Raw genomic sequence first — 15,916 nt, 5'->3', positions numbered from 1 at the left:
CGTTCAGGCCTAAAACCGTCAAGTTATCCGGCAACGGGCAACCCCACCCGGCTTGGACCGGCCCAGCCAGATGGAGCCGTCCTCTTCGAGCTGGTTTCGACGACCGGACCCGATAGGTTGTTATGAGAGAGGTAGCGATAGGGCGGCTCGTCCGAGTGATTCCGGGATGGGACCGGAGAGGTGGTTGCGGTCGAGGCGGACGCCGGAGAGGTTGAGATCGCCGAGGGAAGAAAGGATGAGAGCCGGAGAAGTCGAGGAAGTCGAAGAAGTTCATCACACCATGAGAGGGCAGAGGGGTCCATAGGAGCTTAAAGTGTAAACCTCCTCCCTTTTAATATTTGCAAATAGACTCCTTTTTCATGAGTATATTTTATTATACAACCTCAGAGCCAATTAATAATTACAGACTATCAGATGATTGAGATGGTTATTTGGAAATAAATCCAAAACGGAGGTGGTTTTCTACAATAAAGTTAAAGCATAGGTAGTTATTTGCGAAAAGCCCATTTCTTTAGTGATTACAGAGAGTCAGAGACCAATCGGAAGGAGGATCAAGGATTTTTACCAAATGGACCCACAAAGGTGAGCCGTCTGATCAAATCAAACGGACATGATTTATTATCGTATCATAGTACCGCTCGTCGTATTACCTCCTCTTCCACCTCAAAACCTCCGGAAAAGACTAGGGTTTTGCAACTCAAAGAGATGGAATGATCGCTAGTATATCAGTGTTCGATTCAGGAGAAGGCAGAGAGGTGGGAAATCCATGGTAAGGAAACAAACCCACTTCTTAGATTGGTCATTTAGTTGAAATTTGCATATAGGTGGTGGTTTTTGTTGAGTTTTGAATCTCTCTCTTCTATGTGAACTCTGGGACTAGTCATGATAAGCCGCCGATTCCTCCAAAGTGCTTCTTCCTCAGAAATGTTGGCCACCCAATTGAGTAGCTACCAGATTCTTCCTGTTTCAATGAGAATTTATGGTTTTCAGAGGAACCAATCTGTTGATTTGCCGAGAAATCCACCTGTTTGTGGTATTTTTATTTTTCCACCCACATTTCTAGTCATACAGAAGTACCCAATTTTTCGCTCCGAAGCTGTGCGATCATTTGCCAAACGGAGAATGCATAACTCCGCGTTATATGGTATCAGTGGAGAATGCTCTTCTTGTAGTAATTTGCATTCGGATGCGAGCAATTTCATGGTTATGAAGAAGTTGCCGAATCCACGAGACTACCACTTGTTCTCTTGCACTCGTTCTGCATGCACTGATTCCTGTGTAGCACTCATGGATTCAAAACCATCGTCAGATGGGCCATCGGCATCTCGCGTATCTCGATTAGGTCGGATAGATGCACAAAATGCTCTCTTTGAATACCTTCATGGCACCAGAAGCATGCATTTCACCGATGCGGAGCACATGAGCAAGAACTCTCCCGCCTTTCTTCAGAATCTCCTTGCAAGAGTTGAAAATGAGCACGATATTGGAAGATCCCTCACCAGGTTCTTTCGTTACAACCCAATTAATGAGTTTGAACCATTCTTTGAGAGCTTGGGCTTGAAACCGTCTGAGCTATATCCTCTTCTTCCAAGAAATCTTATGTATCTCAGTGATGATGATGTCTTGCTTGAGAATTATCACGTGCTGTGCAATTATGGAGTTCCTCGTAGTAAGATTGGCAAGATGTATAAGGAGGGGACTCAAATGTTCAGATACAGTCATGGTGTCTTGTTCTCTAAGCTTCAATCTTATGAAAAGCTCGGCTTGACCAAGCCCACCATTATTAGATTGATCACATGTTGTCCAGCACTTTTAGTTGGTGATGTAAATGTACAATTTCTTCGAGTTCTTGAGAAATTGAAAAGCTTAGGTGTCCAGTTGGACTGGATCAGGGGCTGCTTTTCAGATAAGAGTATGTACAATTGGAATCGGATATATGAAATGCTAATTTTTCTTGACGGAATGGGCTGCAATAGGATGAATTTGGCTAGTCTGATTAAGGACCATCCCAGATTTGTCTTTGATGATTCTGGAAAGAAGATCTATGTACTTGTCGCCATGTTACTGAAACTGGGCCTTAAGATGAGCAACATATTAACGTTGTTTGTGCAGTATCCTCGCATTCTAGTTGGAAATTTTGTGAAGAATTTATGGCAATCCGTGCAATTTTTAGCTGACATAGGCATGGAAACAGATGAAATTGCGAAGATTCTTTGTTCTCACCCACAAGTTTTGGGATCTTGTTCCTGTAATAGACCGGATGTGGTGTTGGGAAACTTAAACGTATCTGCAGAAAGATTATGTGATATCATAAAGGAAGATCCAAGTCAGTTTAGTTATTTGGCTTCACGAAAGAAGACTGGCATAGTAAATTTACCCAAGGTGGATGGGATTTTTCTTCAGGAAAAGACTGATTTCTTGTTGAGGTTAGGTTATGTTGAGAACTCTGATGAGATGGCAAAAGCACAGTCCAAGTTTCGAGGCAGAGGAGACCAACTGCAGGAAAGATTTGACTGCTTAGTGAATGCCGGGCTAGACTACCACACAGTTTCAGAAATGATCAAGCTAGTTCCTCCTATACTCAATCAATCTGCTGATGTGATTGAGAAGAAGATCAACTATCTTTTGGAAAATTCTGATTATTCTCTGGAATCTGTTGTTACATTTCCAACATATCTCTGTTATAATATGGAGAAAATAAAGCTTAGGCTCTCCATGTATAGTTGGCTTAAGGAGCAAAATGTAGTGATACATACAAAAAACAGGAAGATGGTCAGGTCTACTGCAGCCCTGAGTACACTTCTTGCATGCTCAGATGCACGATTTGTTAAATATTTTGTCAATCTCCATCCTGAAGGACCTAATATATGGTCAAAATTAAAGGGATCAGAGACTTCATGCTAAAGGCACAGATCTTCCCACGTAAAGGTAAGATCTATCCAAGAAGTTGGACAGGCTCATAATGTTGGACTGACTAATAGTGGAATTATTTCCAGAGACAGTCAATATGGTCTCTTGCCTGAATTTCTTGTGATATATAAACTAAGAAGACATCTCAAATCAAGGAGGGACTCATGAGAAGCTAGTCAATTTACTAAAACTTGTATGGCCTGGTCTGCCCCTGCAGTGGTTACAACTATGAAATGAAGTAGATACCAATCGTTGTTTTATCACATGTTTCTAAGATCTACAGTGATTAACTCATGATTACGAGTTATTGGCCATCCTTAATGACTGCAGAGAAATCAAGTTCCCAAAATTCTTGTGTGGACTATGCAACCTTTGGCAGCAAAAGGTTATATGACTTGTTTGTTTCTTTTATTCTTTTATTCTCTTATGTGTATAGTAAAATTGGAATTACTTGACATGTTCTCAGGAGTGCCCAATATTAAACATTACTGACGGCTGCTTGTAGGGACATAAGCCTTATAAACTGACTGTAAAAACTTATCTTCAAAACCCTAGAGTTCTGCTATAACTTGATCTACCAACCGTTCCAAATATACCTGTTTGATATCAAATTCATGAGAAAGGCAGGTAATTTAAGTTTGTGGTCTTGCTTACACATTTTATGATCGTATTTGTTGGTTGAACGATATTCATTTTCATTGAAAAATGCGTACATAATTTTTAGTTTCTTTCCCACTTGCAAAACTTCAATATTTTTGGCCTAGTGGAATGCAAATTCTCAACTTTCTATTCACAAGTACAAGCATACCAAAATTTAGCAATTGCCGATCATCAATGATGTGTTTCATGTAAGAGCTGTTTGTCGAGATAGCAATGAATAAATGCTCGATGACTCTTCGACCATGTTGAGGAGATTGATCAAGTGCAAAATGAAGACTATTTCCTTCCCAGGGTATCAGTGTGATTACTCAGAACAATTTATTTGCCTCCATTCATCCATTATTATTACTTCAGTGAGATCTCCTTTACACTTTTTTTTCCTTTTCTTCTCACCTTTTTCTTTTTATTTAAACCTTTATAATTTGTTGAATCTCACCGTCTATCAGAGAAGGATTGCAACACTTGGTCTGTGAAGATGATGTATAAACCAAAGTGCAAGTTTGTTGTACCTGCTTCAGAGACCACCATAGTTATGTGATATTTTTCTTTTTCTTATTTCAGGGACATAATATCAAGGCATTTTTGTTTGATTAAATTCTAGTACACCACAAGCAAAGCAACTCAAAAAGGCATACTCCGCAAGTTAATTGTGCTGCAGATTGACTTGGTTGTAAAAGAAGGAGCTTAAGCTTCAGGTGCACTTGGGATGAGAGTTACCTTTTTGCACCGATGCAGATTTTGGTCTCCAACTCTAGAGGGGACTCTTATATTTGCGAAAATTTACTTTTAATATAGTCTTTCCTTTTTTTAAAAAAAAAAGGCATACTCCGAGAGCCAATTATAGCATATTAGTGATTGTTTGCAGCAAAATGGCATTCATTTGTCTTCCTGTATGCAAAATTAAACATTTTTGCCAATTGAAGTTTTTTGTTTTGTTTTGGAGTATCTGTATGAGATGAGATATATTATAGTCTGCATGAGAAAATAAATAAATTCAGAAATGTATTTGGAGAAGTGTCTTATTCATATACCCTGATACCTGCCCACAGTGACCTCCTGTCAACTTGATTCCTTTTTCTTCTTTTTAGAACATGGCAACCTTATTCATTGTGGTTCTCATTTATATATATATTGTAAAAGGAACGATATGCTTATCTCTTTATCTAGAATACACCTTGCATATATATATATATATATATATATATTTCCCATGCGATCCCAACGGAAAAAGAAAAAAGATATTCCAAAATTTTTCGGAGGAATTTTATCCTTTATAAGAGAGACAGATGGACGGTTCCGATCACGCCTCCCGCTTCTACCACGTGTCGATCCCTCACCGGACCTTTACACTATAAATGTTCGCCCCTTCACTTGCCTACACGTTGTCCCGCCCCCTCTCTCTCTCTCTCTCTCTCTCTCTCTCTCTCTCTCTCTCTCTCTCTCTCTCTATTGTCTTCTCTTTAAAGCCGCGAATCTTAATCTAATCCATTCTACGAAGTTTGAAGGCCCTCATGACTCCGACCTAGATCTGCCTCGCCGTCTGAGTCGCCATAACAACTCTAGGTTCGTAGATCTTATTCCTTCCCATTGGATTGGATCGTTCGTTCCGTGCTGTGATCCTCTACAGATTGGAGTTTATTTCCCGATCTGAATTGTTCTAACGATCAATCAGTTGATTTTGTGTTTCATTTTAGTTTGTAATTTTCAGAAATTGATAGATATCTCCTCACGATTGAGTACGATTTGAGTCTGAATTTTAGAAGAATTTTGGCTATTTGTAGATTAAGTGACATAGATCTCATCAGAATTTACACTCCCATGCCTAAATCTAACGGAAACCTTATCAGCTAATGCTGATCAATTTTTCTTTAGAATGACGACGGTTAGATGCCAATGTTGGTAATGAAAATGTGTCTTTGTAATTGAGATGGGTCAGATCTGTAAAAGTTTCTAGTTGTTAGCTTATTTTGAGGGTTTTTATGTCTATGTTTTATCTCTCCTGATTCGTGAACACTTCTTGAAGATTTTAGGAAGATATCATCGAGGAGCTGTGTGTTGTTTGGAAAGTTGTAGCTTCTTCTCTGGGTTGACACCATTAGGATTTTATTGCATTATCCACCTGGATCATGTGGAGGTTCAAGCCTTTCGCAGGGAAAGAACCAGCTGGTTTGGAAGGTCGCACAATTGATGTCGGCGACGTGAAGGTCAATGTTCGCAATGCCATAGCAGAAGGGGGATTTTCCTGTGTCTATATTGCCCGTGATGCAGTGCACAGTTCAAAGCAGTATGCTCTGAAGCACATGATATGCAGCGATGAAGAGTCATTGGATCTTGTCATGAAGGAGATCCGAGTGATGAAGCTGCTCAAAGGACACCCTAATGTTGTCACACTTGTCTCTCATACCATATTGGATATGGGACGTATGAAGGAAGCACTGCTTGTTATGGAGTTCTGTGAGAAGTCTTTGGTTAGTGCGTTGGAGAACAGAGGCTCTGGGTACTTTGAGGAGAAGGACATACATATTATTTTCAGAGATATTTGCAATGCAGTATTTGCCATGCATAACCAGTCACCGCCCATTGCTCATAGGTATTTGAACCTTCTGTGCTGATAATCTTATATTCTTCTTGCTAAGTTATGTTCTTCATTATTAACTAGATCAGGAGGAAAACTATTTCTTGGTTTCACAGGCTATCTTGATTTTGTCTAGGATCAGCCAAGATGTGGTATTGTTGCACGGAGTAGTAAGATGTAGTCAGAACACATCAATGATAGTATTCACATTCTTATGTAAATTGCAAAGAAGCGGGCTCCTTTGTTTTCCCAAACAACCTTGCTCCTGACTTTGTTTCTTTCTGATAGTTCCTATGGCCTCAAACAGAGTTCACATAGAAAATTAGAAATCCTTTCTAGAGTATGGAGAATTTTAATGTGCTTGAAATCTAAATCATCTTAACTAATGTATAGTTTCATTTGTTCTTAAGCATCTTATGTTATGGACTCTTCATTCTCATTTTCAGAGACTTGAAAGCTGAAAATATTCTACTTGGATCTGACGGAGCTTGGAAACTATGTGATTTTGGAAGCACTTCAACCAACCACAAGTGCTTCAACCGGCCAGAAGAGATGGGAATTGAAGAAGACAATATCAGGAAGCACACAACCCCAGCATATAGAGCCCCCGAGGTTTAACTGAATAACCACTTATGAAACTCTGATTATTTTGAAGCGTATGCCAACATAACTTTTGCTTATTTTTCTTGAGCCAGATGTGGGATCTTTACAGAAGGGAAGTTATCAGTGAAAAAGTTGACATATGGGTAGGTGACAAAACCTGAAATTAATAGGACTTGGAAATATTTGACTTTGCATATGATGGAACGTGAAATTTATAGAACTTGAAAGTCTTTGACCTTGCCTATGATAATGCACTCTTAGTGTGCACCTTCTATACTTAAGGATCCTTGCAAGTGATTTATGGTGCCATTTTATTACATCTTTTGATTTTTTATTGCTAAACAGTCAAGTAGTTTTCATCACATTCTAGCACGCATGAATAGTTATTGTTAATTTTAATGATCCATTATGTGCTGGCTGAAGTAATTGACCATTGTATTTAAATCTGGCAGGCTCTTGGGTGCCTTCTTTACAGAATCTGCTACTTCAAATCTGCATTTGATGGTGAATCAAAGCTTCAGGTTCTGAATGGAAACTATCGGATCCCAGATTTACCAAAGTACAGTTCTTTCATAACGGGACTAATCAAAGACATGCTGGAAGCCTCTCCAAACGTCAGACCGGACATCACGCAGGCAAGGGCTTTGCTTGATTGGCCATTCATCTACATGAAACTAGGTTAGTTATAGACTATTGAATATGTAGTAGCCTTGATTGAAATTAGTTCAATTCCATCATACTAATTGGAATTTTTCCAATTGACAGGTGTGGTTCCGTGTTAATGAACAACTGCCTCGGGAGTTACAGAAAAATCTACCAGATAAAACACCAAATGGTATCACCAGGCAGCCTCATGCTTCAGACTTGCATGATGAAGGTGAGAATTGATCCAGAAATAACTAAGCTTTTCTTACACAATGGTAAAATATTTCTCTAGCAATACAATACAAGCTCCTATGACACAGAAATTGGTCTTGAAGAGTTCCTATCAACTTTTGTCAAATTTCAGCTTGTACATTACTTTATCTATTTCCCAGTTCTTTATATCAGATTGTGTAGCTAACTTCATTTTTTTTTGTGTGATTTTGACACAATTGATGATTGATCAGGAGGCCCAAGAAGGACAGCTTTGATGCCCAGAAGGAGCCCTCCTCCTCCACCTTCATCAAGAGAACAGGCAAGAAATATCTCACCAGGTTATGAGAAGGAGGTAGAGCACTCTAGATACTCTCACAGTGCTTCAAGGACAGGTGATGCTCCAATAGGAGCATTTTGGGCCACACAGCATGCACAGAATTCACAGGCTGTAGAAAATAAGCTATCCTTGTTTGATGAAGAACCTATTCAACCACTACCATCAAGGCAGACTCAGAGTAAAGTAGACACAAGAGTTAACCCTCCAACAGAGAGGAATTCTCATCTTGGACAGTCAGGTAGAAGAAATGTGCAGGGTAATCTAAGGTCCAGCAATAGCCCTACCGAAGACTTTGAAATAAGATTTTTCCAGGATTCACATCATGATTCTCAGAAAAAGAAAGTACCACAGCCTAATAGCATACAAAACATTCAGAATGAGACACTCAATACATTTGTTGCCCAGTTTGATACTACTAAGCTTCACTCTGGGAGTACTGGTGGTAATATAAATGCCAATGAAACAAGGAGAAAAGAGCTGGAAGCAGAGGTGGAGAGTCTGAAGGAACAGCTGAAGAAAACCAACTCAGAAAAAGCCGAGATAACATCCAAATATGAAAAGCTCTCTGCCATTTGCCGCTCACAGAGGCAGGAAATTCAGGAACTGAAGCATGCCCGTGGAACTGCAACACCATCACCAATGAGCAAAGGCAGCTCACAGAGCCAGATATCAGCAGGGAAATCACAAGTATGGTCTTACATGCTCTTAGTTTCTGTTATGTCCCATAAAAACTCTTGAGCAATCGCATGAAACTTTGCACCACATAAATTTCCATCTATTGATTGCTGAAAACTAACTCTTGTATTATGCGTATGATGTTGTAGCAGAAGGAGAAGATTGAAGGAACTATGTGGGAACTCCAGCAGGGTATGTCTGCAAGGAGCTCACCGCCACCCAGCTCAGAGACCAAGCAGTGGCAAGCTTTCCCTGAAACAAAAGCTTCACCAACGCCAATGAGTGGTCATACCAGGCCAGTTGGAGCAATCAACAGACAGCAAAATGTAACCAAACAATCAAATGCAGGTCCCTCTAATGATTCGTGGGGCTCTGGTCGTGAAAGTTTCGCTCCGCCACCATCTGGTGCGCATATATCCAGAACTAGTGTTCAAGGGAGTTCTTCTCAGAGATTCCCTACAGGGGTGACAAGGAAAGTAGAACAACCATCAGGATGGGCTGGCTTTTAATGTCTCCATTGAAGCCTACCTGAAGATTATCTCTCTTCGTATTGTTTTCATTAATTTTTTTCCCCTTTGGTTGGAGAACGCCACCACAGTCCGCATGAGCATTTTTGCCGCTATGGAGGTAAATATAGCCGCATGCAAATCCACCGCAATACTATTTTGCTGCCCTCTTCTACAGATATACGGGGGCAAGTGTGATCAATTACATAAGAAGTATGTCTATATATTCTTATACTTTATGATGGTTCGAGGAGTTATCTCGACGAGTTGTGCTTATTTGTTTAAGGGTGAACTGTTTAGTGGATATATTCCTTAGTTTATTGTTTTCACTGTTTGGTAGTAACTTAAAAAAGTAGGACGAAAAACTTAGAAAACATTTTATAAGCCTTTTATGGAGTACCACTAACAAACCCCCATGCCACCTGGGCACGGTAACTGTAACCAATCCACAAACGATGTAACTTGAATAATCTATTTAAATCAAACTCATTTTAATTTATTTAAATAATAGATGGTTTTTATGTTGATTTAAACTTAACTTGACCTATCCCAACATGAACCCCCAATCTGGACGTATTGTTATCCTTCCTGTGTGCAGTGTGCGAATGAGAGAGAGAGAGAGAGAGAGAGAGAGAGAGAGAGAGAGAGAGAGAGAGAGAGAGAGAGAGAGAGAGAGAGAGAGAGAGAAAGGCAAAACAATAAAAAGTCCCCCCCTCTTTGCTATCGTAGGTGCCTTATATAGGAAAGCTTATAGATAAATATCTCTACGCTTGTAGCCCGGTGGGCCGTGGGGCTACCCAATCCAAACCCATCAAAAAGCACGGGACTATTGAAACTTTAATATGCAAGAACTTGTAAACTTCGTACGTGACGCTCTTCTTCTCTCTTTCTTCCATGTCCTTTGGTGTTTAACGAAAAGAAATAAACCTTCTCCCATATCGAAACAAATCCACCATTAATTACCACTAGGCTTTACCTACTTAAATGAATTATCCAAAAACAATAATAAAAGAAACTGCGAAACAAAAATTACAGAAGAGCAGTTAGAGAAGCAGAACGATTTCCAACACCTGGAGCTCAACCAGTAGGAAGACTCCAAAAGCTATCAGTGTAACCCCTTATCAGTTATTCAGAGCTTACTACTTCTGTCTCGATCTTTCCCTCATTGTCACGCAGCTTGCATGTGCATGGGGAGGGGGGTTTCTCTCTCTCCACCTTCAGTTACGACTCAAAAAAAGCTAACCCCCTCTCCTTTGGCACTGCATGCATGCAGAGACAACGTGCTTTTCACGAGGAGACAAAAACCTTATATTCTTGTGTGTTCACAGGCACAGGGGGGCTAACGAACAAAATTGTTTAGGATCTTACACTTCAAATTAAATGCACAAAAAGAAAGAAAATAATCAAATTATGTGTATTCTTCAGTTACATGAACAATAGATTTTGAAGCTTTAAGGCTCCTTTTTCTATAACTTGGGAAAAAAAAAGCCACCTATGCTTTGCAATAACCTGTCAATTATGGATACCTTGTTTAATTTTCTCACTGGTCATGATATATAGTGTTGTATTTGATTTAGGGTTAAGTCCAAACATCCTTTTTTGTGTAGATTATAGTAGTATTTAATTTGAATTATATACATTAATTGTTACTTAGTTCCTCTGGAGCACTACTACTCATTCTTGTTGTTTCCTATTTTACTAGTTACTATGAGTGATATTATATTTCATTAACCTTGCACTTTTCGTGTAGGCATATACATAAAATTGTAAATAAGTTGTTTAATTAGTTTAGTAGGATAATAATTCCAATTCATTTTATGTTCTAAAAAGATAACTTAAGATATGCAATAAAATTAAACACTATCCTTGCTCTAATTTGCTATTGTAGGAAATCAGAGCAGCCTGAAAATCAATCATCACTAACAAATTTACAATTGTCGCATTCGCGGGCCGTCAAATCTACCGACAGAGTGGCGATAACAACCGACCAAGATTCGCTTCGCTCATTAAATGTCATTATTCGAATCTCCAACGATCTATAAACCACTATTTTGTCGCCGTTGGGCGCTAAATTTCTCATTCAGGCACATTTACTATGTTCTAACATAGAACTAGCTAGCTTTATTTTCATAAATAACAAATGAATCCTTGGTAAGGATTCTGCAATGACAACTACCTGGCACGACATCGATCAATACTGACCACTATTCTAATCTTAGCAGTAAAATTGATATTGCTTGCTGCATTGTATAGAAACACGAGCAATTCAATTAAGCTACCCATTATCAATTCATTGCCTTCCATTTGCTGATAGTAGTATTAGCACCAAACAACACATTTCATTAACAAACATAAGTCACTTAACAACAGAAGCTACATTGCCCAATTTTTACAAACATACTTATAGACACTTAACAGACTAGACATAGACACATCATATACATATAAACATAGAAGCCACACACTAGTCTCGGACCAAACCCTAATCAGACCAAACACAAACACACACACACACACTCTCTCTCTCTCTCTCTCTCTCTCTCTCTCTCTCTCTCTCTCTCTCTCTCTTATTATTAATATTATAGACTGTAGACACTTAACGGAGCTCGACTAGCTCCCACAAACCCTAACACTGGGTGGCAGCATCCTTAGTCTCCACGGCCTTCTTCTGCTCCGGTTCGATGATGACGGTGTCCAACCACGACAAGATGTCCTCATCGCAGTCGTGCTTGGGCGGCATCTGTTCATCTGCTGTCAAGTCGAAGATGCTCATGTCTTCGTCCTCCGCATGCACGTCTTTGTTGGTCGACGACCCATCGCCTTGATGCACCGGCATTGCCTGGCTGATCTCCCGCAGGAGCATCTCCTCCGGGAAGTAGGGCTCCTCGACCTCGAGCAAGTGGGCCCACGAGTCGATGCTGGGCTCCTTGAAGCGAGGAACGACGGGAGGGGTCTTGTGGATCCTCCCACTGTAGAGGCTTATCAGCTTCTTCTTCTCGAACTCGATCTTCTTTTTCCAGTCGGTCCTCACCCGGCGGTGGGAGTTGTAGTGGCCGCCGAGGGACTGCGGGGACGGGAACTGCCTGCGGCAAACCTTGCAGCGGAAGTTGGTGAGGTCCGGGTGCGCGATCCGGATGCGCTCGCGGGGTCGGTCGACGGCGTGGGACTCGGACGATACGCTGGGGTTGGTGGAACGGGTGATGGTGCTGGAGCTGGACGTCTGGTTTGCGTTCTGGGGGACGGACGAGTTGGCCGCCGCGGCGGCCTTGGCGACGTTGGTGATGATGTCGACAGCCTTGAGTAGGGGGAAGGTCCTGGAGGAGGTGGTGGACGAGGAGGAGTGGCCGGATTTGGAAGAGGAACTCATGGTGTTAGAGCAAGAATAAGAGGAGGAGGAGGAGTAATAATGGAGTGGAATGGAGAAGAAAGGAAAGTATTTATAGAGGGGGAGGGAGGGGAGGAGAGGTGTTGCGTAGGAAGGACTGACATGGGTCGATTGGCTTACTGTGCAATGACTCGTGTCATGTAATTTTTTTTCCTTCCAATTATTTTAATTTAATTGGGGTTAAAGTGAATGTACGTTTTGGTTTTAGATGATATGCTTCCGTTATTTTATGTGACTGGAGAAATAGCGCTTGTTCGATTTGTTAATTCTGACTCCAAACTTGATCATAGAGAGATTTATAATTCAAAGTATATCTTCGAACTATATACAGGATGATGATTTGAGTTCGATCATGTTAGATTAAGCTCCCCCTCCAGTTATTATTTAAGTTTTAATCGTTCTCCAAAAGAAGATTATTGTTTCACTTATCTAAAAACACCTAGTATTGCGACCCGTACGAGGTGGAACCTTCTTCTGCCGACCAAAACGCAAGCCCAAATTAGACACTAATTGGGCCCAAGTTAAGGCCCAGCTCACATATGTTACAAACCCTACTGCTCTTAGTCGATTACAATTCTATAGATGTCCTTATCTCCAGATTGAAAAAAAAAAAAGACACGAAATCTCAAGAGTGATTGGAGAATTCCTCTGAACAACTTTTCTAATACTCAGTTTCCCTTATTTTGGGTAAATTTGGTTGCCCAGTCAGCAATCAAATTTGTTTGTCTCTAAGTAAAATTCACTGAGATATTTACATTATTTTGTATGTACTCCACAATCTCCTGCTCGTCGAGCTCCAGCACAATATTATGCACACCAATCCTCGCTGCATTCCTCAAGGCTTTCGATCACATCCGTTTCAAATTTTACAATTCTTTTATATTCTATTACACATTCTACTAACATGCTTGTCTTCCTCCCATTGCTGTCTTGCTGAAGTCATCAACTACTTAATCCTATTTCAAAATTTAATTTCCTTTTATTTAATCTCTTTTACCAACTCGCTACTCTGGAAATCCGTAGGCTTCCAGTGAAATGCCAGGCTTATATGACAACTTTTATAAATGCCAAAGTTACAAGAAATTATTGATTGTTCTCATAATATCCTGAGAAGCTAAACAAGACCTCTGGAGACTGGAAGATTGTGTCCATTAAATTTGTTACGAGTACAATATGAGAACTAGTGGAAATTAAGTACAACATTTACACTTTGACAAATTTGCTTGATTAATTAACCCAAAAGAATAAATAGAATACCAACATGACACAACAATATCTCTAATTATGCAATCACAACACACCCAAATTAAGACTCCTCTACTATCTCCCCACTGTCGACATTTTAGCATAAGTGAAGGCATCATGCCTATACTTGTGAGTGGTCGGCAATTTATTAGAGCCAACAAGCTTCCTAATTTCCAATCGAACCTTATAGAACAAATGCATCAAACTCCCTCTATTGTGTGACCCAAGCACTGCACTCTCCTCCTCGTTCATCTCCAAGTCCTGGGCAAATCCTGGCTTCCTTGACAGCACCCAACTCCAACTCCAATCCCACCATTTCCTCAAAGACCCACCTGTGAACTCTCCAATGGAAGGCATGGACTTTGGCCTTTGGAAAGCCCACTCCATTGAGGCAGATGAGATGGGCTGGATTCTTTTCCTCAGCCCGATGAGGTGGGTGCCGGTGCCTTCCTTTGTGTTCGACTGGGAGATTGGGAGGTCTTCGCTGAGTGCCATTGTTGGTAAAAGCCTTCTCTTTTGGAAGCTCTCAAAGAAGTTCGCCATGGCATTCACCTCTTCTTCTTCTTCTTCTTCTTCTTCTTCTTCTAATTCTTCTTCTTGGTTGTTGTGGTTCAGAAGGAGAAGAGGAGAGATTAAGGTGTAAGATAGATAGAGAGAGAGAGAGAGAGAGAGAGAGAGAGAGAGGGAGGGGTATTGAGATTTGAGAATGTTGTAATGCTTCACAGCTAGATTTGGACAGGCTGGTTGTATTTCTTTGTGTCCTTTTGCTTGGCATCGATCACTTTCTCACTCGTAAGAGATGATCTGGTATGGTGGACTGGAATCTCTACGATTGCTTCCCAGCTCAGAGGGGAGAGGGTGGGATCCACTTCTAGCGAAGCCAATTCTTGCTTCTAGGGAGGGCTTCTTTGCAAATATTCCATGTGCAGCTTAATCATTTCCTCGTGTTGGCAACGCGCGGAGGAAATTTCTTACGACGTGACTGAGTTCGCATAGTTTCCATTATTGGACTTTTTATAAACAAAATCGCAGGAATTTCCTGCGGCAGGGCACCTGGCACCTGGCACCTTTTCATTAGATTAAACTATTTTCCCAATTTGTATATAGATTTTCTTTTGGATTTTTTTTTAATTTTCTCAACTATCTAATATATCTTTCCCCTTAATTTTTTTTCTCTCTCTATAAAAGTAAAATAACTCTTTAGAGAATCTAGATTTCATTATGTAAATCACATAAAAGAAAAAGAGAAAAAAAAACAAGAGGGTCCCTATAAAAATGACCAATAATTTAGAATCTAAATGCAATTGATTGCCCCAAAAGAAAACAAAAATACAAGCACATGCTAACATATTTTTAAAGGAATTTAAGGGGGAAAGAAAGAATTATATAATCAAACTTCATAAGATAAAATAAAAGAATCATATTATACTGATACCACTCATTATGCTGAATTCAAGGGAGAAGAAGGGCAAAGAATTGGCCCAGAGTTGTTAATATTTTTATCTTTTTCTTCTCTTCTGCTCTCACCGACACTGCCTCTATAAATTCATTTGAAATAGAGAGTTGGTAGTAGTAGTAGTAGTAGTAGTAGTAGTAGGGAGAACATCCAATCTGTAATGTGGTGGAAACTAACACCTTAGATTATAAAAATCATCCATAATTTGGACTAACTAAAAAGCTCCTTTGTGCTGATATGAATCTTTTTCCTGTCCTTTTTGACATCATTGGGATTAAGCATCTAGGAGATGGGAAGAATGACAAGAAGATTGAACTATAGAGCATGTGGGATGTAATCATAGAGGATTCAATATATAAAAGCCTTTATATCAAGGAAAAGAAACAGAGAGTTTCTCATCTTTCAAACAGTCATAGAAGATTTCCCTACAAGATATCTCCTTCAGAATGACAGAAAAATAATCACTGTACATTCTATTAATCAAAGAAGAAGATAGTTTGTTCAGATTGAAAATGCATTATCATGGATGTAAGTGCCTAATGTATCTCTAATAATCTAACAAACCTCCAATTCAGATGTTTCTAAGGTTTCTTTATTTCTTTTGATTTAGTTAAGACTTTCAAAGATTACGAGTAACGATTGCTTTAGCAGCCATTGAAAAGCATTGTCGGGGGTAAATGAAGTAAGTTTATGTCCACTTGAAAGA

General features: G+C 39.9%; 3 protein-coding genes across 6 annotated transcripts; 2 read left to right on the top strand and 1 right to left on the bottom strand.

The window, feature by feature from the left end:
• Positions 1 to 188: 188 nt before the first annotated feature.
• On the top strand, positions 189 to 4,515 carry LOC140787729 (transcription termination factor MTEF18, mitochondrial). 2 transcript variants are annotated; one of them, XR_012108879.1, is made up of 3 exons: positions 189 to 769; positions 881 to 3,295; positions 4,132 to 4,515. XR_012108879.1 is itself a non-coding variant. In XM_073136822.1 (2 exons), exon 2 carries the CDS (start codon positions 883 to 885, stop codon positions 2,902 to 2,904), a length of 2,022 nt encoding a protein of 673 aa, XP_072992923.1. In that variant the 5' UTR covers positions 189 to 769; positions 881 to 882; the 3' UTR covers positions 2,905 to 4,515. The 2 variants fall into 2 exon arrangements, 1 of the variants encoding a protein (XP_072992923.1); XM_073136822.1 differs by having other exon boundaries at positions 881 to 4,515.
• A 439-nt stretch (positions 4,516 to 4,954) lies between these two features.
• LOC140787276 (protein kinase domain-containing protein ppk38-like) lies at positions 4,955 to 9,453 on the top strand. Of its 3 annotated transcripts, none has more exons than XM_073136109.1 (8): positions 4,955 to 5,133; positions 5,594 to 6,160; positions 6,592 to 6,757; positions 6,841 to 6,891; positions 7,201 to 7,383; positions 7,514 to 7,625; positions 7,858 to 8,630; positions 8,771 to 9,453. In XM_073136109.1, the coding sequence occupies exons 2-8, from the start codon at positions 5,697 to 5,699 to the stop codon at positions 9,125 to 9,127; spliced, it is 2,106 nt and encodes a 701-aa protein (XP_072992210.1). In that variant the 5' UTR covers positions 4,955 to 5,133; positions 5,594 to 5,696; the 3' UTR covers positions 9,128 to 9,453. The 3 variants fall into 3 exon arrangements, with proteins under 3 accessions (XP_072992210.1, XP_072992208.1, XP_072992209.1); XM_073136107.1 differs by having other exon boundaries at positions 8,768 to 9,453; XM_073136108.1 differs by having other exon boundaries at positions 5,002 to 5,133; positions 5,601 to 6,160; positions 8,768 to 9,453.
• A 4,376-nt stretch (positions 9,454 to 13,829) lies between these two features.
• On the bottom strand, positions 13,830 to 14,297 carry LOC140786017 (uncharacterized). Its single transcript, XM_073134178.1, has one exon. The coding sequence runs from the start codon at positions 14,295 to 14,297 to the stop codon at positions 13,830 to 13,832; it is 468 nt and encodes a 155-aa protein (XP_072990279.1).
• Positions 14,298 to 15,916: the final 1,619 nt, after the last annotated feature.

The sequence above is a fragment of the Typha latifolia genome, chromosome 4 (assembly GCF_019914945.1).
Source record: "Typha latifolia isolate L0001 chromosome 4, TyphaL0001v2, whole genome shotgun sequence".
Lineage (NCBI taxonomy): Eukaryota > Viridiplantae > Streptophyta > Magnoliopsida > Poales > Typhaceae > Typha > Typha latifolia.
Note: the sequence above shows the minus strand (reverse complement) of the source record. Positions and strands in the feature narration are given on the sequence as shown.